The sequence below is a fragment of the Callithrix jacchus genome, chromosome 4 (assembly GCF_049354715.1).
Source record: "Callithrix jacchus isolate 240 chromosome 4, calJac240_pri, whole genome shotgun sequence".
Classification (NCBI taxonomy): Eukaryota; Metazoa; Chordata; class Mammalia; order Primates; family Cebidae; genus Callithrix; species Callithrix jacchus.
This window is the reverse complement of record NC_133505.1, coordinates 140,690,559-140,712,840: the sequence shown is the minus strand read 5'-3', so window position 1 is coordinate 140,712,840 and position 22,282 is coordinate 140,690,559. Positions and strand designations below refer to the sequence as shown.

General features: G+C 40.7%; 1 protein-coding gene across 2 annotated transcripts in view; it reads left to right on the top strand.

Moving 5' to 3' along the window:
* Positions 1 to 22,282, top strand: part of SLC2A12 (solute carrier family 2 member 12) — a 66,508-nt gene that overhangs the window by 26,675 nt on the left and 17,551 nt on the right. For both annotated transcript variants that reach the window (XM_035296747.3, XM_035296746.3), the window contains exon 2: positions 184 to 1,524. In XM_035296747.3, coding sequence (XP_035152638.1) covers positions 184 to 1,524 — 1,341 coding nt within the window. The remainder of the gene's footprint in view (positions 1 to 183; positions 1,525 to 22,282) is intronic.

The window sequence follows — 22,282 nt, the reverse complement described above, 5'->3', positions numbered from 1 at the left end:
AAAAATGATTTCTCCTGCTATGTCAAATCATTTTGTGGTTAGTGTACTATTTTATCATAGTTGTATGTGTGTTTAAACTCAGTGCTATGAAAGACTTTTACAAGGTTAAATCTCCACTGCAATACGAAATGTTTAAAATCTCAATTGAGAACTGACCTCCTTGTCTCTTCTCTCTGCTTGTAGGTTGTGGCATGTTTACCTTCCTGTCGTCTGTCACTGCTGCTGTCAGTGGCCTCCTGGTGGGTTATGAACTTGGGCTCATCTCTGGGGCTCTTCTTCAGATCAAAACTTTATTAGCCCTGAGCTGCCATGAGCAGGAAATGGTTGTGAGCTCCCTCCTCATTGGAGCCCTCCTGGCCTCACTCACCGGAGGAGTCCTGATAGACAGGTATGGAAGAAGGACAGCAATCATCTTGTCTTCCTGCCTGCTTGGACTCGGAAGCTTAGTCTTGATTCTCAGTTTATCCTACACGGTTCTTATAGCGGGACGTATTGCCATAGGGGTCTCCATCTCTCTGTCTTCCATTGCCACTTGTGTTTACATTGCAGAGATTGCTCCTCAACACAGAAGAGGCCTTCTTGTGTCATTGAATGAGCTGATGATTGTCATCGGCATTCTTTTTGCCTATATTTCAAATTATGCATTTGCCAATGTTTTCCACGGCTGGAAGTACATGTTTGGTCTTGTTATTCCCTTGGGAGTTTTGCAAGCAATTGCAATGTATTTTCTTCCTCCAAGCCCTCGGTTTCTGGTGATGAAAGGACAGGAGGAAGCTGCTAGCAAAGTTCTTGGAAGGTTAAGAGCACTCTCGGATACAACCGAGGAACTCACGGTGATCAAATCCTCCCTGAAAGATGAATACCAGTATAGTTTTTGGGATCTGTTTCGTTCAAAAGACAACATGCGGACCCGAATCATGATAGGACTAACACTGGTATTTTTTGTACAAATCACTGGCCAGCCAAACATACTGTTCTATGCATCGACTGTTTTGAAGTCAGTTGGCTTTCAAAGCAATGAGGCAGCTAGTCTCGCCTCCACTGGGGTTGGAGTTGTCAAGGTCATTAGCACCATCCCCGCCACTCTTCTTGTAGACCACGTCGGCAGCAAGACATTTCTCTGCATCGGCTCCTCTGTGATGGCAGCTTCGTTGGTGACCATGGGCATCGTAAATCTCAACATCCACATGAACTTCACCCACATCTGCAGAAGTCACAGTTCTATCAACGAGTCCTTGGATGAGTCTGCAATTTATGGACCAGGAAACCTGTCAGCCAGCAATACTATTCTCAGAGACCACTTCAAAGGGATGGCTTTCCACAGCAGAAGCTCACTCATGCCCCTGAGAAATGATGTGGATAAGAGAGTGGAGACCACCTCAGTATCCTTGCTAAATGCTGGATTAAGCCACACTGAGTACCAGATAGTCACAGACCCTGCGGACGTCCCAGCTTTTTTGAAATGGCTGTCCTTAGCCAGCTTGCTTGTTTATGTTGCTGCTTTTTCAATTGGTCTAGGACCAAGTAAGTACTTTATTCTTTATTCCTTCCCTCTTTCCCCCTATTAATATTAATGTATTGCTTTTGACCAGTCAGAGCATGGTACTGCTATAGTGCCTCATACATATAAGTGCTAGAAGCAAGACAAGGATAACATTGGTCATTTGACGCTCCTTGTAATGCAGAAGGCTTTTATCGCTTATATCTGCTTCTGAAAAGTACAGGGCTAGTATTCAATTGAAAGATACGTTCCCCACTATCTGTCACATGAGGATACTTTAACTCCCATTGATTTAGGATGAACCAGACCTGGAACGATATTTACTGCCCAAGAGAATTACATTGCTTTGTGAAAGGAAAATTTGCTGAGGTAACATTTTCCTCCATATCATCTCTGAGTTTCTTCCTTTGTAGAAGAAAAAAATTCAAATATTTAGATTTTCTTAAAGACACAATCCTGGATACATTCTTGTGATAGTAAAGAAGGAGGATATTATGAGTTGAGAAGAGAAGGAGGATGAATTATTCTTTTGAGTACATCTTATTCACTAGAGTAGCCTCCCGGGGCGCTTTACTCTTTTCCATTAAACAGAAGCATGAAGTCTAGTTACTATCATTCAACATAAAACAAACAATTGACAGGGACATAGCTATGAGGTTGCTTGATTTTATAGAACCAGCCTGCTCTAATGACAAAGTATGAATACCTCTCTTCGGCAAACTCTTTTAGTGATGGATTTATTAGAATAGATTGTTTGTGGCAGTTCTCTCGTCTATTAGCCTCATATCTAAAGCCTGAATGTCTCTGTGGGGAGGTTGTGAAGGGTAGCCTCAATTACTTCACCTCCTACCCCATTCCTTTCTCTCTCCCTTTCTTTTTTAGTACTCTCCTTCCTTTCTCAGTCCTTCCCTCTCTATCACAAAGTTGGTTTTGAAACTTGTTGACAAGGATCAAGGAGGCAATCAAATTGGCTCAAATAATGGAAAGCACTGGAGGTTTGGGGCAGTAAGAAGACACAGGTTGTGCTGAAGAAGAAGGAATTTCCCGGAGAGAGGTAGGGCTCTGGTTCCAGGTACTGGACAGGGTTTCTGGGAAGAAGGTCAGGTAGGGGCTTGCTCTAGTCATCCACTGCTAACTCATTAACTATTCATTCAAGTGATATGTATTGAGTACTTTTTCACAACCAAGAACTATGCTAAATGATGGGGAAAGGGTAACGAACAAGATAGACACTGTCCCTATCTTCAGTGAGATTGTAGGTGAATGGACTGAGCTACAGTCTCTGTATCTGCCTCCTTCTGGTCAGCAGCCAGCAGTTTTGGTCTGCTTAATCTCAATTAATAACTAGACTTGCAGATGGCTGATATGGCCTCTCCTGCTCTAACTCTGCCTCCTCAGTTTTCAGCTTCTACTCCCACTTCTAAGTGCACTTTGTTTCTAGATTCAGATTTGTTCAAATTCTTGGGTGAAATCTGATTGACACTGCTCTTTGCTGTGCCAAGTCAGAGATGGAAGTTCAGGCTTAATCAGCTGTGGCAAGGTTGGGTCATGGTCCAAGGTGTGAAAGACTGAAAGTTGGCTCTTTCTCTGCACTGCGAGTGGACATATTTCCTCCTGTAAGACGGCTTGGGCAGATAGAGTAAACATTACAATACCACCAGCCTCTGATGATTCAGACTTCTTCCTGAACCTTAAACCTGCTTTTTAAGACTTAACAATGACAATTACCGTGAATGAACAGTTTCCTGGGAACAGATTTCTACCATTATTTTGGGATTTATTATCTTGAGTGTATACCTATGAGATACTTATATGGCTACTATGATACTTTAAACTAATGAAATGTGAGCTAACATCTTATTTTTATTTTTATTTATTTTATTTTTATTATATTTTTATTTTATTTATTTACATTCTTATTTCAAGAAACTCTTCAAAGCAGAAGGACAAGATATGGGTGCAGTCTTATACTAAGAAACAACTTAGATTTGGGTATGAAACTTCTCTATGTTAACAAGCACAGTAAGCTTTGCCCATTTGATAGACTTCAAATGGTAGTTCCATTGGTTTCTTCTGCTAGCATCTCTTTTTCTTGTATATTCATCATAAAACTAAAAATATTTCCTTTGTACATCAACTTTCTTGGTCCAATTTTTTCAAATGTCAAGGATCAATTGAGAGTGTAAGAAAAAGTCAAAAAAGAAAGGGATACCCTCCTCATTCTAATTCAGAAAACCTCTCAGGTTGAAAGGGTATACATCATGGCACATATCATAATGTGAGAGACATTGATCTTAGGCCTCTTGAACCAACCTACTCATGGTTAGAGTCCTTTCAATCTCATGCTATCCATCTCTCTTCAGTCTTGGGGTAATTTTGAAAAATGCAGCAAACCTTCCAGTCTAACATATCATTTGATACCTTATTGTATTAGAGCAAGAGTTCTCCTTTTCAGAAAACCAAATTTGATTTTATGAAAAATTACTGGATACTGGGCATGGTGGCTTATGTCTGTAATTCCAGCATGTTGGGAGGCTGAGGCTGGTGGATTACTTGAAGTCAGGAATTCGAAACCAGCCTGGCCAACATGGTGAAACACCGTCTCTACTAAAAATACAAAAATTAGCTGGGTGTGATGGTGCACAACTGTAATCCCAGCTACCCAGGAGGCTGAGGCAGGAAAATCTCTTGAACCCAGGAGGCAGAGGTTGCAGAGAACATTGCATTCCAGCCTAGGCAACAGAGTGAGACTCTGTCTCCAAAACAGAAAAAAAAAAAAAAAAAAAGAAAAGCAAACATTAATGGTGGCTGTTTGTCTTTCAATAACATTCTATGCTAATTCTTTAAAAATATAGTTTAAGCTTTAGATTCTACTAATATTTATTGACACCTACTATGTCAAATACTGTGCTAGGCAGGTTTTACATAATTTGGTGTACCCATTTTACCTTCAAAACAAGCCTGAGAAGAAAGGATATTCACTGCATTTTACAAATGAAGATACTGAGTCTCAAAGAAATTAAGTGACTTGCTGAAATAAATGAAAACATGTTTTGTCTTCTGAAATTCAACATTAATCTCAAGTCTAAGACAAGAATAGGCAATCCTGTGCTGGTCTTGAGAGTAAATGTTAATTATTCTTAGTTCAGTCTTCTCCTTGAAAGTCCACTAGAAGGAAAAATGAATAAAAATAATGTATCATTGTCCTTCCATCAGGATACTCAGGGACCATTCCGCATTTTTGCAAAATAGAGACATAGTCCTTTTCTGAAGCTCTGCGAAGTAAGTGAACATGTACTTTTTATAAGACTGAATTATAGGAAAAAAGAGAAGAGTAATAACAAGAAGAGAGTTTTTGCTGCACATTTACTTGCATAACTGAATGTATTCAAATGTTGAATGTAGAATTCAAGCTCAGTGGATATAACAAGGACCAAATTAACAATAACTTAAACAAAGTTAGACATTTCTTTCTCTCTTACTTAACAGGTGGAGTTGGGTAGTTCTGGGAGTTGTGGAGGTACCCAGGGTCAGACACCTGAAGTCTACAGTTTTTCTATACCTTATTTCAGCCACTGCTTTAATACTGGTTTCTAGTCTATCATGATGACCATTTATATAAGATGCATTTTAAAAGCTCATGCATATTAAAATGCATTTAAAAATCTTGTCATCATTTATTCATAGCTAATGGTCCCTTGGGAATAAGTAAAAATGCATGAGTGCAGTCAACTAAAGGGAGGTTGGGTAGAGAAAGGCCTGGGTAATCCCTAGACAGCCTGAGCAATTACATCAGGGAGTTAGAACGGCTGTGAGTGTTACAGTAAGAAATTCCTTACAGGGATTCAGCATCGCACAGTTGTAGGAGAAGCTGAGAACACAAAGGTCTGGAAGGGGACAGTTGGGGAAAAAGGAAAAATTTACTAATCGAGGCACTGAGGGAAGTGGGTGAAGAAGCCCGTGGAAGGCTGTGGCCTTGGCATCTGGCGGTGGCCTGAAGCTTCTGCTCGGCAGCAGAGCAGACAGGAGAAAAGCTGGACTCAAAGCAGAGGGAAGCAGAGACAACCCACTGAATCCGGTAGACAAACTGGAATCCATGAGCAGAAACTGCAGCACGTATGTCTCTTACCACTTCACTCCAGTGCGGAAGGCGACCAGCAGAAAAACTGCTGCCTTCTCCCAGAGCCCACTCCAGTGCTTGGAGAAGTTGCAGGAGGAGATCTGGCCAGACTCGCTGCCCCCCACCCCAACAAGGGGAACCAGTACGGGCAGCAGGGTGCATGAGCTGCGGGGGTGGCTGGGCCTGGCACCAGCGCCTCAAGCACAGCACTGTGGGGTCACTTTGGCCTTCCAAATCGTGCAAATTTCTCTTCTTTTCAACCCTCACTGGGAGCTACCCAGGGAAGGGAACTCTGGGAAATGTCCTTCCAGCTTAGCTAAATAACACAGCACAAAATCACCACCGTAGCAGATTCTGTCCTAAGAGAGAATACATGTGACTCTGGGCGAGAAAAATTTCAAAAGGTCAAGGGCCCTGAATTCAGTCCATTGCTACGATAGACTTTAAAAATCAAAATGTTAATTATTCAAATATATGACTAGCTTCCATTCCATCTAAAACAAGAGGTGAGATCATTTCATTAAGGTCTCCTGGCCTTCTGTTTCTTTAGCTATAAAACTGAAAAACACATTTGCTAATGTATTATAAAGGCTTTCCTGCTTGTTTTCTCAGGAACGTTAATTATCTCCCTTGAGCTGATGACTCTCACTTATCTCCAGTTCCATCTCTCACATGATTTCTGCTTCTTTTTTTCCCAGTGAGTACTAAACTCTTCCCCCTCCATGCTTCACTGTCAGCCAAACACAACAACCCCAAAGCTGAATTCTTTTTCCTTATACCCGAGTTCTTTACCACTTCCATTCCCTTGCTAGAGGGCAATCACTCTTCCTGCTACTTGGAGCGATGCTCTGGGGCTTTTTCTCAGCTCAGATTGCAATGGCTCTTGTATTTTTGATTTCCTTCCTATTTCTGCCAGCCAGTGCTATCTCTTATCATCTCATTGTCAGATTACTGCGATACCCTCCCAGAAGTCTTTGTCTATTTCAGGTCCTTCTCACACCCATCCACCCTCCAGACCACTGTCAACCAAAAATGAGTGACCAACTCTCCAAAGCAGAGAGTTTAATAGGGAATAGCAAGGGGGTTGCAAACCTGTGATAGGCATACTGTGATGGATCACAGACCTACCTGGGGGTTGGGGTAAAAGGGAAGCTTTTAAAGACAAAAAGAAGTCCACGCAGACTGTAACCAAAGGTTACAAAGAGCAAAGGTAACAGGGGTTTGTTACAGGAGCTGGCATTAGCTTATTGGTTGGTAGAGACAGGCTTACTAGGCAAGTGTCCTTGTTTAAACAGAATATTTGGAATACTACAGTCTTGGGGGACTTTCTTGCAATAAGCCCTGTTACGGGAAAACCATGTAGTAAGTACAGAAATCTCTTATCTTAAGAGCTCCTTCTTTCCTGCCCTCCTGACTCCATTTTGTTTGTGTTTTGACATAAGTGATTCCATTTTGGTATTGGCAACTTTCATACCAATATTCCTTTAGTACCATTTTTCTCATATCACCAATGTTTACAAGTCTTCAAAGATGGCCTCCTTTCTCCCATGGCAAACAAGTCAAATGCCTTTCTAGATGAAAGGGAGATTAGAAATCATCTGGTGCAACATTTTTCTTTTTCTGTTTCTTGAGATGGAATTCCACTCTTGTCGCCCAGGTTACAGTGCAGTGGTGCGATCTCAGCTCACTGCAACCTCCGCCTCCAGGGTTCAAGAGTTTCTCCTGCTTTAGCCTCCCAAGTATCTGGGATTATAGGCACCTACCACCACAGCTGGCTAATTTTTGTATTTTTAGTAGAGACGGGGTTTCACCATGTTGGCCAGGCTAGTCTCAAACTCCTGACCTTAAGTGATCCACCCACCTCGGCCTCCCAAAGTGCTGGGATTACAGGCATGAGCCATTTAATAGAAAATAAATAAAAGAAATTCTAGGAGATTGAGGACACACATATTTGGGACTAGAATCCTAGGTACTTGTGGGCTAATCCATGTTCTTTCTCCTTCTGTATCACCTATGGTTAAGGCAAAAACTCTGTGGTTTTTCAGGGCCCTCCATTATCTCACCCAGCTCTGTCAGGGCATCTGCACGACCATAGGGTCACGATTTACTTGTGCTCTAGGGCCACCATACACTCCACGTAACAGACAAGGCGATTGATGCCCCCGGGATTGTGCAATGAGGCAATACTTTACCAATGTGGGTTTATTCCCCACTGCTCCACACCCAGCTCAATAAACACAAAGTACTTTTGTGGCCTTTTCCTTCCCCCTCTACTCTATTCAGATCCTTCTTCTTCTTCTTCTTTTTTTTTTTTTTTTTTGAGATGGAGGCTTGTTCCCATCGCACAGGCTGGAGGCAGGCTGGAATGGAGTGATGAGATCTCGTCTCACTGCGACCTCCACCTTCCGGGTTCAAGCGATTCTCCTTCCTCAGCCTCCGAAGTAGCTGGGATTACAGACGTGCGTCACCACGCCTGGCTAATTCACCCAGCTAATTTGTGTATTTTTAGTAATGATGGGGTTTCATCATGTTTGCCAGGCTAGTCTCGAATTCCTGATCTCAGATGATTCACCCATCTTGGCCTCCCAAAGTACTAGGGTTACAAGCATGAGCCACCACACCTGGCCCCTTTTTGAAGCTTAATGAAAGTTTTATCTCCACTTTGAATCCACTCCATTTTTTAGAGGTCTTTATTTGTATGAGCTACTAGTGTGTTTCTAGAGTAATTCAGTTCTGGGTTACCAAGAGTGTAAATCTAAAATCAGAAAATCTCTGTTCTAATGCCAGCCCTTCTACTTACTGGCCGTGTGACCTCTAATTGATTTTTCTTCTCTGAGCTGTTTCTAATCTATGAAATGGGCATAATAATAGCTGTCCTATCTCCTAGAGTACAGGTGCACATCAGATGACCTAATATATGTGAGAGTGATTTAGATGCTATAAACTATGAGAGTGTGATGTAACATAAGTGACAACGTGAGAACACATCTTAGTCCTTAGCAATAGTGTATTACTTCTGTGTGTTTATTTGATTTATTAATCAGAATGTAGATACAAACTGGAAGCATTTTCAAGGAGGAAACATCTCACATTTTTTCTTTCTGACTCTTTTAAGTGAGCAACGCATGAGTCTTTAAAAATCAGGCTGGTTTACTTACCTTTGTGTTTTTAAGCGGAGAGGAGGAAAAAGACTTAAAAATGCGATGCAGACATAGGGAAGATTTCAAATTGGGCTTCTTTGCTTGTGTAAAGACCTGGCTAGTGGGCAGGCTAGGGACCAAGTAAGCTAGAAATACTATCCTGTTTGTGCCAGACACTATCACGAGGTTTTTGCAGAACAATTCATCACTTGGACATGATTTAAAAAAAAAAAATCTCTTTCTGATTTTGGCTGTAAGAAAAGATGCAGGAGACTCAGTAGTGTTAAGAAACCATCAGTGGCAGGTATTTAGGCACTTCTTTGTTAAGGCATAGTTATTTGGGAATTTTGGACACCATATCTAAAAGTTGTTCTAGGTGCTTTTGGATCCTCTGCTTTTTGCTACAACTTGGAGAAGAGGGGCTTTGGAGAACTTCTTAGACCAAAAGCAATGCCAGTGAGATGGAGAATCTCAGGGTTGTGGGAAGTTGGGGTCTAGGAAAAGGAAATGCTTCTTATGTCTCATGAACTGTCCAATTTACAACTGCAGGTGCAAGCACTGGCCTGGGTATTCACACTTGAGGTTGGAGTCACGCTGTCCGAGGCAGGAATCCAAATCACACGTTCTAAAGAGAACAGTCATTTCACATTCTTTTCTTGGGGCGATGAATTCCTCTCATGTTTTTAAAAGAGATCTGAATAATTATCCTTTTTTTTTCTTGCTAAGAGTCAATCTTTCATCTCCATATTCACGTTTTAGTTTCTTTCTCTTTTCTAAAGAAAATATACCATAGTAATTTCATTTCAATCCCTAAAATTGTATTCTAGGGCATTGGTATAAACTCTATAAACTAGTTGGAGTTTAAAGAAGATTTTTATTAGGAACAAGCTTTTCATACAGATCTTGAATGCATTACAAAACTTATTAACCTGATGTGATTAGTGCTCAGGTATTTCATTTAGAGAATTTATTGCTTGTAATACAAACAAATCCTCTGTGTGAACAGAAGTATGAAGGGAAAAGTACTTGCTGTTCTAAAGTAAAACTGAAAACAAGATTAAACCATTCTTATTAGACCTTCTTAACTATGGATTGGCTTAGAACAACATTCTTAATTGTGCTAGATCACAGCATGGTTTTCTTCTGCCAGGAAAGCGTTTTTATTCTTAAAGTAGATCTCCACGTCATTTTACTTTCTGGTTCCCTGTTTCCCTAACTGTAAAATAATTGGGTTGCCCAGGAATTTAGAATTCAGAAGGAGGTACACATGTAATCTTATGGTTTGTTTTTTTTTTTTTGTCTTTTTTTTTGAGAAGGAGTCTCGCTCTGTCATCCAGGCTGGAGTGCAGTGGTGTGATCTCGGCTCCACCTCCCAGGTTCAAGTGATTCTCCTGCCTCGGCCTCCCAAATAGCTGGGATTATAGTTGTGCACCACCACCACGCCCGGCTAATTTATGTAGTTTTAGTAGAGACGGGGTTTCACCATGGCCAGACTGGTCTTGAACACCTGACCTTAAGTGATCCACCCTCCTTGGCCTCCCAAAGTGCTGGGATTGCAGGCATAAGCCACTGTGCCCGACATCTTATGTACTTTTAAAATGCATTAGAAATATGCTAAAAAGGGGTCCATAGGCTCCATCAGCTTACCAGAGAGGCAAAAAGCCCCTCCCTTCCATTTTTCTGTAGCTAACATTAAAACTCTTTCATCAAATAAAATCAGAATATATACTTATTAATCACTCTGTTTTCCATATCTTATCTTTCATTTTAAATAGGTTCAAAATCTTACCTCAACTCTCCACTGTTTCTGGGGTACTCTTGATCATCACTTTAGTTCCTTTTAATAACAGAGTTTTTCTAACATGGTTCAAGTTTCACAACATAGAATCACAGATTCTTGACATTGTGAAGACATAGAATCATGTGCAGATTTTTGTATTCATGCTTCACAAGTAAAATCAAGATGAGCCAAAACCCAAGGCATAATATTATTATTTCATGAGTTCATCTGAGGTGATACTTGTGTAGAAACCCAGCCCTCCTTAAAATAGCCACTGTAACTCAGAAAAACATGTGTGACTGGCTTTTCTTCATAACAATTATTAGGGCTTTTTAAATTTAAAACTTTATATGTCCATAAACTAATTAATTATCCTCTTCTTTCATCTCATGATGAATAACTTTTCACTCTGAGCAGACGGAAGACATTTTTCCCAAGGTCACATATGAAATTAGGTACTGAAGCTGTGACTTCAGCTACCTTTGTATTCATATATTCAAATGACTGGTGACACCAAATAATCTCCCTGATCTCTTCTATGAACTCTGAGGACTCAAATGGGCAGGAATTCCAGCAAGAAAACATCTTGGAGGCCGGGCGCGGTGGCTGACGCCTGTAATCCCAGCACTTTGGGAGGCCGAGGCGGGTGGATCACGAGGTCAAGAGTTCAAGACCATCCTGGTCAACATGGTGAAACCCCGTCTCTACTAAAAATACAAAAAAATTAGCTGGGCATGGTGGCACATGCCAGTAATCCCAGCTACTCAGGAGGCTGAGGCAGGAGAATTGCCTGAACCCAGGAGGCGGAGGTTGCCATGAGCCGAGATCGCGCCATTGCACTCCAGCCTGGGTAACAAGAGCGAAACTCCGTATCAAAAAAAAAAAAAAAAAAAAAACCATCTTGGAGTGAGCACGAAGAGAGAAGATGGAGAAGCGGTAGGGACTCATTGATTCACTCACACATCCAGCAAGTGTGTCTTGCTCACTCACAACATGGTGGGTACAGCACCAGGTGCTGGAGATCCACATCTTACCTTCAGGGAGCTAGTGATGGAGACAGGCAAAAAGAAACAAATAAGAGAAAAAAACACACCTATGATACAGTTTCAGGAGCCAGAAATGTTAAAATTTAGGCGGAAGTAAGTAATAAAGAAAAACAAAGGAGGGTAAGTGAAAGGGCATGCTTGAAGGAGGGTTATTTCAGATATGATGGTGACTGAGACGTTTCTAGGGTTGTAACATTTGGGCCCAGGTGTGTATGAAGAAAGCAGCATAACGATCTCGGAGGAGGGGGTCTTGAAGCAGAGCTAATGACAGGTCAGATGGCTTTGAGAACATGGGCTTGAAGAGTGAGGAGAACTGCAAGAAAGCCATTATGTTTGAATTTGGACCTGGCTTTGGCATTGAAATGGCTGGCCTTGAATCCCAGCACCACTGTGTAGGACTTTGGGTGAGTCCGTTGATCTCTCTAGCTTTCAGTTTTCTTATCTATCTAACAGGGCAATCGTATCCACCTGTGGCCTAAATGTGGAGTTAAATGAAGCAGTCTGTATAAAGTCCCCCTAGTTCAATGCATGGTGTGTGGCATGGACTTAATACACTTAGTCATTATACACTTAATACACTTTAGTGTTACTAAATGTCTGGCTGTGGTCTAGACATGAGGCGAACAGTTCTGATAATGCCAGCACTGACTTCAACAGGCATTTTGCTGAAGTCACTCTGGGACACACAGAAAGTGCTTCAAGTCCTTTATTGATTTACGATGCTGTGGTCATCTTTCCCTCCCTCTACACATAAATCCAGCTGAGTCAGGACCACAAAGACCAGATTTGTGGCTTTGAGAAGTATAGTTCAATCCTAGGTCACCTGCAGTCTAGAGGGCTTCCTAGGAAACCAGACAGGTTTTACAGAAAATCATGAAGCTTTGGTGAAAGATGAAGGGTGAGATATAAGCTGAGAAACATGCAAATGTCCACTCTTCGAAGTTGGTGCAGCTAATTTAGACTATACGCAAACACAAACTTTTCCCTGTTCACATTGGCTCCTCCAAGACTCACATGGCACCTGGCCCATAATTGGGGCTCAATAAACATTTGTTAGATGAATCAAAAAATTCTTTCTAGAACTCTTTCAGCTCCCATGATTAAGGGGGAGCTCTATCGTCTGGGGCTTGATATCCTGATCTCCTCTAGTATGACTCTGACCCAATATCAGGGAGTGAGAGGTGACTGTGGCTTGTGCGGAACCTCATGTACATTTGACTAAAAATTATTTCTGAGTAAAGCTACTAAACTGAGGATTCAAGGCCATCTCCAATATTTGGTGACTAAAGCATGTTTGTGTTTTAAATTCACTAAAATTAAGGCCATTTAAAAAATTTACAGTGTTAGACAAAATTCATTTCTAAGTTTTTTCCATGTTTTTCTCTAAATATAAGACCAGTTTCCTCTGACAAAAAGATTGAGAATAGCTAATCCAAGGTAGGATAATTATTCCTAACTTGGTTTTATGTAATTGAATGTACTTAAACTTGACTCTTTACCAAAAAGATTGGAGGAAATTCCTTCGATGGTTTTCCTAAGAGAAATATGTGACAATCTAAACCTGAAATTTGGGAGAGAGGTGTTTTTGCTTACCTAATTAAACATTAGAGTTTATACAAATATTTTAATGGATTATCTCAGGCTTAAGAATCATATTAAATCTCTCGGATGTGAATGAGCAATCTAAAGTTGATAATAGCAATAAAACATTTTCGTAGAAAATCATACCATAGCCACAAGTAATCAAACTATCAATAACTATAAGGGGCTGAGATTTTACCCCACTTGCAAGCTAACAAGTTAGCCTGTCACTATTTCCACAAGCTATTAAGTTAGCCTATCAATATCCACGAGTGGATACTGACAAAAAACACAAGGCTCCTTGATCAGAGACAAAGGGCCGTTTACTATCCATAGCAAAACAGTAGCCAGAACATCAGCACTTGCCCCGGTTCTCCAAGCCCCACTACTCACAGGTCATCACAAAGTGGGCCAGATGACACCCTCACATAATTTTTTTATTTTTAATGAGGGAACCCAAGCTTAGCAAAACCACATTTTTTTTTTTTATAATAGAGGTAAAGCCACCCTGAAGTCTTCCCTGGAGGGAAACATGATCTTTATGTATATATTTATTTATTTATTTTTATTCTTTTGTTATTTTTTTCTAGGTGACATTATCTTTAGTGAACAGGCAACAAATCTACCCTTTGCTCCAGCAGGTAGCACTGTCTTTATCTCCAAGGCTATTTATTATGCAGCCTACAACAAGGCTGTTCTATAAGCAGCCTTGGAAATGACAGCCTGGAGCAAAGACACTCAGTGCCTTTGCCCACAAGACATGAAGAAATGTGAGAGACCCACAGAAAACTGGCTCCCAACCCAAATATTCTAACTCAAATGTCTTTCTTTCTGTTCTAAACAACACACTAGAATTTCGAAAAACTCAAAGACCCTAGAGCCTAGCTTTTTGTTCTGTTTCATTTCATGGAGCTAAACCAGCCTACTGGAGGATGGGCATCAATGCTGGAAGCGTAAGAGTCATCTCTCTTAAAATTTAAACTTAGATTAAAACAAATAACTCTGGCTCTTCAAAAATAATTGTTCATGTGATGTGTGCACAGCTAAAGATTATGACAGTTCCGGGGAGGTGGAGCAGCAGGTTCTAATTTGGAAGTTTACTTAGTGGCTTCATTTCAAGACTTACTGGGTTTAAGACAAAGAGGCTGACATCGCAGAAACACATCAGGTGTTTCAAAAAAAATTCTGCTGTTCTTCAGATTTCCTCCAAGGCTCCAGGTCCCTAACATGTAGGACCATCACAGTCAAAGGCTTTTTCGGTGCTCATCTTCCTCTTCCACTATTCTTGTGGGATAATCACATACCTTTAGAGAAAAGGCATGTTTTAGACATTCTTATTTTTTGAACAGGAGAGAGTTATTTATTTTTTAAATATAAATTTATTTCCAACTTTTACTTTAAGTTCAGGGGTACATGTGCAGGATGTGCAGGTTCGCTACGTAGGTAAACGTGTGCCATGTGGTCTGCTGCACAGATCATCCCATCACCTAGGTATTAAGCCCAGCATCCATTAGCTATTCTTCCTGATGTTCTCCCTCCCCCCACACACTCCTTCAATGGACCCAAGTGTGTGTTGGTCCCCCCTCCATGTGCCTGTGTGTTCTTATCATTCAGCTTCCACTTATAAGTAAGAATACACAGTATTTAGTTTTCCGTTCCTGCATTAGTTTGCTAAAAATAATAGCCTCCACCTTCATCTGTGTCCCTGAAAAGGACATAGTCTTCTTCCTTTTAATGGTTACATAGTATTCCATAGTGTATATGTACCATGTTTTTTTAATCCAGTCTCTTATTGATGGGCATTTAGGTTGTTGATTCCACGTCTTTGCTATTGTGAATGGTGCTGCGATGAACATATGTGTGAATGTACATTTATCTTTACAATAGAATGGTTTATATTCCTTTGGGTATATGCCCAGTAATGGGATTGCTGGGTCGAATAGTATTTCTGCCTCTAGGTTTTTGAGGAATTGCCACATTGTCTTCCACAAAGGCTGAACTAATTTCCACTGCCACCAACAGTGTAAGAGTGTTAACAGAGGAGTTTTATTATTAAATGTAGCCATTATACAATAATAGTTGCATAACAGGTTTATGTTGTTGTGTCTATCTTTAAGATCTTTCCAATCTTGTTTTTCCCTTTAAATCTTAAGTTTCAGTTATCACCAATATTTACACAAACTGCTCCCTTTTCTCAGCTAATTAAGTCAAAGGTCATTTAGAATGATGGGAATGGTGAATTATTTGGTCGTCTGGCATCAGTCAGGAAAATAATGCAAAATATATGAAAAAGATCACCCATGTGGTTCTGTGCTAACTTTGCATCCAAACAACACAGAAAAAAAACCATAAAGAAATATGTGCACTTAGCTAATTCAATCCTGTTTTCCCCTTTGGAGTTAGATGATGCAGTAGTAGTACCTAATAGAACCAAAGAGTTTCAAACTACATTTTTGTAGCATAAGCACAGTTAAACGCATAACAAAATGACACCATCTATCCTGTCACCATGGGCAACTGCTCACACAATACATCAGTGTTTAACTTACCTCTCAGTCTAAAACTCCCATTATAGTTCTATGACCTTGAAATGATAAATATTGGACTGTAAAAGACAGTAAAGTGACAGGCTAACTTTTTAATACTATCTAAATAAACATAAATATTCATGTGTTACTTTACTGTTTTCTAGGACACAACGTTAAGAATTTTTCAAGGAAAATTGGTGACATTTAAAATATAACACTTTCCTAAAGTATCAATCATGAAAAATGTACAACAGAAAATATTATCTCTGAAGCCATGACATTTAAGTTATAGTTCAAACTGGTAAAGACCAGTTTCTTGTAGCTCCTTCCTTTTTGGCTTGGCATTTTTTTGTTTTTGTTTTTGTTTTATTTATTTATTTTTTTTTTGGAGACAGGGTCCCACTCTGTCATATAGGCTGGAGTGCAGTGGCACTCTCGGCTCACTGCAACCTCCAACTCCTGGGTTTAAGTGATTCTTCTGCCTCAGCCTCCTGAGTAGCTGAGATTACAGGCGACCACCACAATGCCCAGCTACTTTTTTTTTTGTATTTTTAAGAGAGACGGGTTTTCTCTATGTTGGTCAGGCTGGTCTCGAACTCCTGACCTCAGGTGATCCGCCTGCCTCTGCCTCCGAAAGAGCTTGGATTACAGGCATGAGCCACCACACTCGGCCTGGCTTGGCATTTTGAATGTTTAGTTCAGTGGTCTTCAAATTGGGGTGTGCATGATCCAGGGTAGGGGTCCCCAATCCCTGGACCATGAATCGGATCGGTACTGATATGTGGCCTGTTAAGAACCCGGCTTCACAGCAGGTGAGCCGTGGGTGAACAAGTGAAGCTGAGCTCCACCTCCTGTCAAATCAGCTGCGGCATTAGTCTCGTAGGAGGGCAAACCCTAGTGTGAACTGCCCATGTGAGGGATGTAGGTTGCACGCTCCTTATAAGAAGCTAATGATAAATATAATGGGCTTGAATCATCCCGAAACCATCCCCCTTACCCACTGTCTGTGGAAAAATTGTCTTCCACGAAATCAGTCCCTGGTGCCACAAAGGTTGGGGACCACTGCTCTAGGGAGTTGACTTTCTGAAGAGTACTCCTTCCATGATAATTCAAAGCAAATCAACTTCCAGAGATTCAGGTTCAAAAAAAATCTGTTTCTTGAAATTTCTCCTTCCCCATCTCCCCAGTTATAACTGTTCTCCCACTTAAAAGAAAACACACTTGTTGCTATCAGAAATATTATTATGATACATGTCCAAAATTGTAAAAATCCAAGAACACTAATCAAAAAGACAATTGGAAATGTTGGTGTAGGTGTTCAAAAATGACTCTAAAGCCTAGACGATCATCCTTTTTTAAGTCAAGATATTTCCAATAATTTGCTTTCAACAAAAAATAGAGGATCATCTAATCAAGTTATCATCAATATATTATAACAAATAATTTTTGTTATTCAAATAATTAGGTGACTTTGTTATTACAAATTTTTTTCAACTCCCCATATTTTAATTATTCTTGAGAACAATAATTTTCATTCATTAAAAAGTATAAATATATCATATTAATCTAGAAATAAGTGACATTCACCCACAGACACAAAAAAAGGAAAAAATTTCCCATCCATCTCATTGAGAGGTATTTTCAATACATTTTCATTTTTCCTCTTTAATAATCATTTCTAAAATATGCAAGATATTTCTGTAAGTTAGATCCATTTATAGTAATTATTATGTTAATAACAATTCAGACAAATTCATAGAAGTGCTTAGAGTAAATAAAAATAAATTTCAATTTAAGGTCATATTTTAAAAAATTATTATGAATATTATTTTTTGAGAGAGAGTTTCACTCTTGTCACCCAGGCTGGGGTGCAATGATGCAATCTTGGCTCACTACAACCTCCACCTCCTGAGTTCAAGCAATTCTTGTGCCTCAGCCTCCCAAGTAGCTGGGATTACAAGCATGAGCTACCACGCCTGGCCTAAGGTCATATTTTTTTTGAGAGATGTATGACGGGGTGATCAATAAGACTTTCCAGCTTAAAAATGCAGTACAGTAGAGTAAAATACTAAGTGAAAAGGAAACAATGTAAACTTTCTACTAAATACCTTATTCCCATACTATTTATTTATTTATTGACATTCTAAGAGACAGGGTCTTACTCTGTTGCCTAGGCTGGAGTGCAGCAGTGTGATTGATCACAGCTCACTGAAACCTCAAACTTCTGGGTTCAAGCCATCCTCCCACCTATACCTCCCGAGTAGCTAGGACCACAGGCATGCACCACCATTCCTGGGTATATTTTTTAAATTTTTTGTAGAGACAGAGTCTAGTTATGTTGCCCAGGCTTGTCCCAAACTCCTGGCCTCAAGGGATCCTCCTGCCTCAGCTTCCCAAAGCACTGAAATTATAGGAGTGAGCCACTGCGCTAGCCTGTTTCTAAATTTTCTAAATGGATGACCATGGCTATCCAATAGTTATGGTATTTGAATTCCACAGGAAACATTTAAAAGAGTAATGAACTATTCTACTTTAAATGTTAGAGTTTAAATACAACACAAGTTGCATCCTTTGCTATTATTTAATTTACGGTGAGAAAAGTGTTAGCTGTTGGCTTATAAATTAAAGAAAATACTTAGTTTTTAAAATTCCAGGTGACACAAGCCAGAGAGTTTGAAGACCATTGCCATAGTTCTCTCTTGTCCCCAGTTGGTGTCTGCTCACAAAAGAGTTCCGTTTTTAACTCTAGCATTCATTTTTGAGGGCTATTCCATTTAGTCCAATTCCCCCTAGTAGATTTTTTTGAAAATCATTTCAGTTGGTTTTGACTAGAAATCATTAGGACAGAAAAATGAGAGAACACTGAGCCTTTATTTCATTGCCATTTTTAGCTCGTAATTTAAGTAATTCAAGATAATATTCTTGAAAAAGTATTTCTTTTACAAAAGGCCATGAGTGGATATGACTCAGGGAGAATGAGAAAACAACAAAAAAAAAGTAATTAAGGCGACCACATCACTGCCAATGTTGGGGATGGTAACCTATAGTGGGGTTCATTTACTTATTTATTATTTATTTATTTTTGGAGACAGACTCGCTCTGTCTCCCATGCTGGAGTGCAGTGGTATGATCTCAGCTCACTGCAACCTCTGCCTCTGAGGTTCAAGAGATTCTCCTGCCTTAGCTTCCCAAGTAGCTGGGAATACAGGGGAATACAGGCACCCCCCCCCCGCCCCCCCGCCCCCCACACACCACACAACGCCTGTCTAACTTTTTGTATTTTTAGTAGACACAGGGTTTCACAATGCTGGCCAGGCTGGTCTCAAACTCCTGAGCTTAGATGATCCACCCACCTCAGCCTCCCAAAGTGCTGGAATTACAGGCGTGAGCCACCATACCTGGCCTTTTTTTTTTTTTTTGAGACAGGGTCTCGCTCTGACACCTGGACTGGAGCTCAGTGGCATGACAGGGCTCACAGCAGCCTCTATCTCCTGTTAATAATTCAGAAAAACTCTTAGACACTCTTAGAGACAATAGAAATAAATTCCAATTTAAGACTATAATTTAATCTTAAAATGAAAAGATCACTCACTGCAGCCTCAATCTTCCTGCCTCAGCCTCCTGGGTAGCTGAGACTACAGGCATGAATCACCATACCTGGCTAATTTTTGTATTTTTTTGTAGAGATAGGGTTTCACCATGTTTCCCAGGCTGGTCTTGAACTCCTGGGCTCGAGCAATCCACCTGCATCGACCTCCCAAAGTGCTCGTATTACAGGGGTGAGCCACCACACCCGGTCATATACTTGTTTTTGAAGAACCCAATTTTTCCACTTAGGCAACTTTTGAGGCCAGAATTTAAACATCTGGTTGGAAGAGAAGGGCACAGTCCCTCTCAAATTCACTTTTTAATTACTCCTTTGCAGTCAGAGAGGTAGGTATGCTGCATGCTGCTTACAAACGCGATAAAAACAAGGATTTTTAACTCATACAAAGCATAGGGCATGGCTCCTTTGCAAATCAAGTTGTTGAAAACTCTGCAGCCTGAGTGTGGAACTTCCTCCAAATTGTTGGGAGTCTCTGGCAAGACTTTCAAGACCTCTGTGATCCTTCCAAACCCTGGGCTAGCATGCCAGGTGGTTTAGGAAGGACTCGAGCCAAACAGAAAGTGTGCCTGGAGAGCTGCAGAATTTAAATCTGAAGGTTTAGAAGGTTAAATGACAGTTTCTGTGGGAAAAACTGGGGCAGTAGCCTGAAATAGGTAGGATGGGGAAATACACATATGGTGGGGCTGCCATTTCCATTGAATATCCCTATTAATCCAAGTCCATGTCCTCAACCGAACGTAGACAGACTTCAACATACTTGCCCTTCATGACCTTTTTATGACACTGTGTAGCCATAAACACTCTGTCTGTGGATTTCATCTGGATCAGGCAAGTTTTGATGGGCAGCCCTGATGATTATTACCATGTGGAATATGAGTTCCTTATCTATAAACAATTACCACTCCTCTGACCCCCACAAGTCCAAAACTTCTATCATTGCAACATAGACAAGACCTTAAAGACTGGTGCAGACCCTGACATTTATAAGGGAATGAATTGCTGAGGCAGTCCTGAAATCCGATGGGATTGAAAGTGGAGTAACAGGAGTAGAGGAGAACTATTTTAGTGCCTGCTGAACTGCAGTGGCTGCGCTCAAGAAGAATTCACTGTGTCTCTGGTATGAATGCTCTGTGGATTCCTGATGAGCAAATAGGACAATGTATATCCCCTTTTGGCCTGTCATCAGGGTAGGCAACAAAGAAGATGCCCAGAGAGAGCCACTACTTCTTTGCTGTGGTAGTGAAAGGGAGCCCTCCCCTGTGGCAATAACTTGATTTTCCTTGGGAAGGAATTGGGCCATCTCATTGGGAAAAGGAATTCATGATTAAGAAAACTCACACCTGTTATTAAAAACATAAACACATTAAATCTCATGTGCGATTCATATCTCTTATGACTGAATAAGAGTTTCAGTCCTTATGAACTGAAACTGAGTTTCTCCACTGCTTCTGCTTTAGGTATTGACAGAATCTTTCCAGAGAACATCAAGGCTGGTGAGATTTTGTCACTGTCTTGCTTCCAGGTCTGCCATGGAAAGACGCTGATCCTTTCAGTGATTCTATCTTGCTGCACATGCTGCTTTCAGATTTGTTTTTCCTCTCTCTGGAGTGGAAAACCTGTGATTTGACAGCTCTGAAATCATTGTTAAAATAATATTCTCTCTTTTTAGGGGTGAGGGACAAAGTCTCACTCTGTTGCTCAGGCTGGAGTATGGTGGTGTGATCATAGCTCAGGGTAGCCTTGATCTTCTGGGCTCATGTGATCCTCCTGCCTTGGCCTCCCAAGTAGTTGGGACTATGGGCGAGTGCCATCATGCCTGGCTTATTTTATTTTATTATTTTAAGGAGTGACAAGGTCTCACATCTCACTACGTTGCGCAGACTGATCTCAAACTCCTGAGCTCAAGCAATCCTCTCACCTCAGCTTCCCAAAGTGCTGGGATTACAAGTGTGAGCCACCATGCCTGGATCAATATTCTTATTTTTAATTTCACAGGCTCCACATTGGGAGGTTGAACCATCCTTGTCAAAATACTTGTCAATTGCTGCGACATCCAGTTTCTCAATATTAGACAAACCAAGCCATCAATTCTTTAATTCATTCTATTCAATCAAAAAAGAAGTAGACTCTTTCGGCAATGATACAGTTATTTTTGGAAGCATCAGGTATAGGACTTGCTTGATAAGTTTCCTTTGGAACAGAGACTGAGGGAAGGCTTTTTTCCAATAATCAACTCACTGATCACTGACTAAACTGCCCAAGGACTTGGCTCAGCTGTCTAGCACAGGCTTGCAATGTGGATCTCGAGTTTTTCTAGACAAGTCCCTGGCAGTTCAGACTGAGCACATATGATTGGTGTTTTGGGCAACTGTCCCGTCTTCTTGTTGGCGAGGTCCACTTTTGATCATAGCAGGATCAACTCGTTTTCATTTGAGGCTAAAGTGGTTCTGATGAGCCCAGCAATGATTCTTCCCGAATCTCACCAAATAATTCCAAGAGGTCACCATGATGAAAGATGGGGAGGAAAAGAAGGAGGTCTGAAAGGTGATGAAGTGAGGATGGAAGTTGAAACAAGAAACCCTGGGCTATCTTTACTAAAAAAAAAAAAAAAAATGAGAGTGTCCTTTACCCTACCACCTCCTCATGGCTGTTAAAACAATTGGTTGTAGGAACCCTCAGCTTCACCTGGCCAGCATCGAGTACCCATGGCAGAAAGGGGTATAGGGGGGTTGGTCCATGGCATATATTATTTAGTTTAAAAGTCAGATTTATATAATTTTATATGCATTTGTCCAAGGACAGGTCTTCATTACACAGCATTCACCAGGATTATGCAGATACCATTCTACTCAGAGCTGGATCTTCAGTCTTGTGAAGCTCAAGACAGGGTTGCCTGAGCACTAAACTGGTCTCATTAAAAGTAAAGTGATTCCACCAAGGATATAATCTGGAAGAATCTAGTGAAGGTCTTTTGGCATG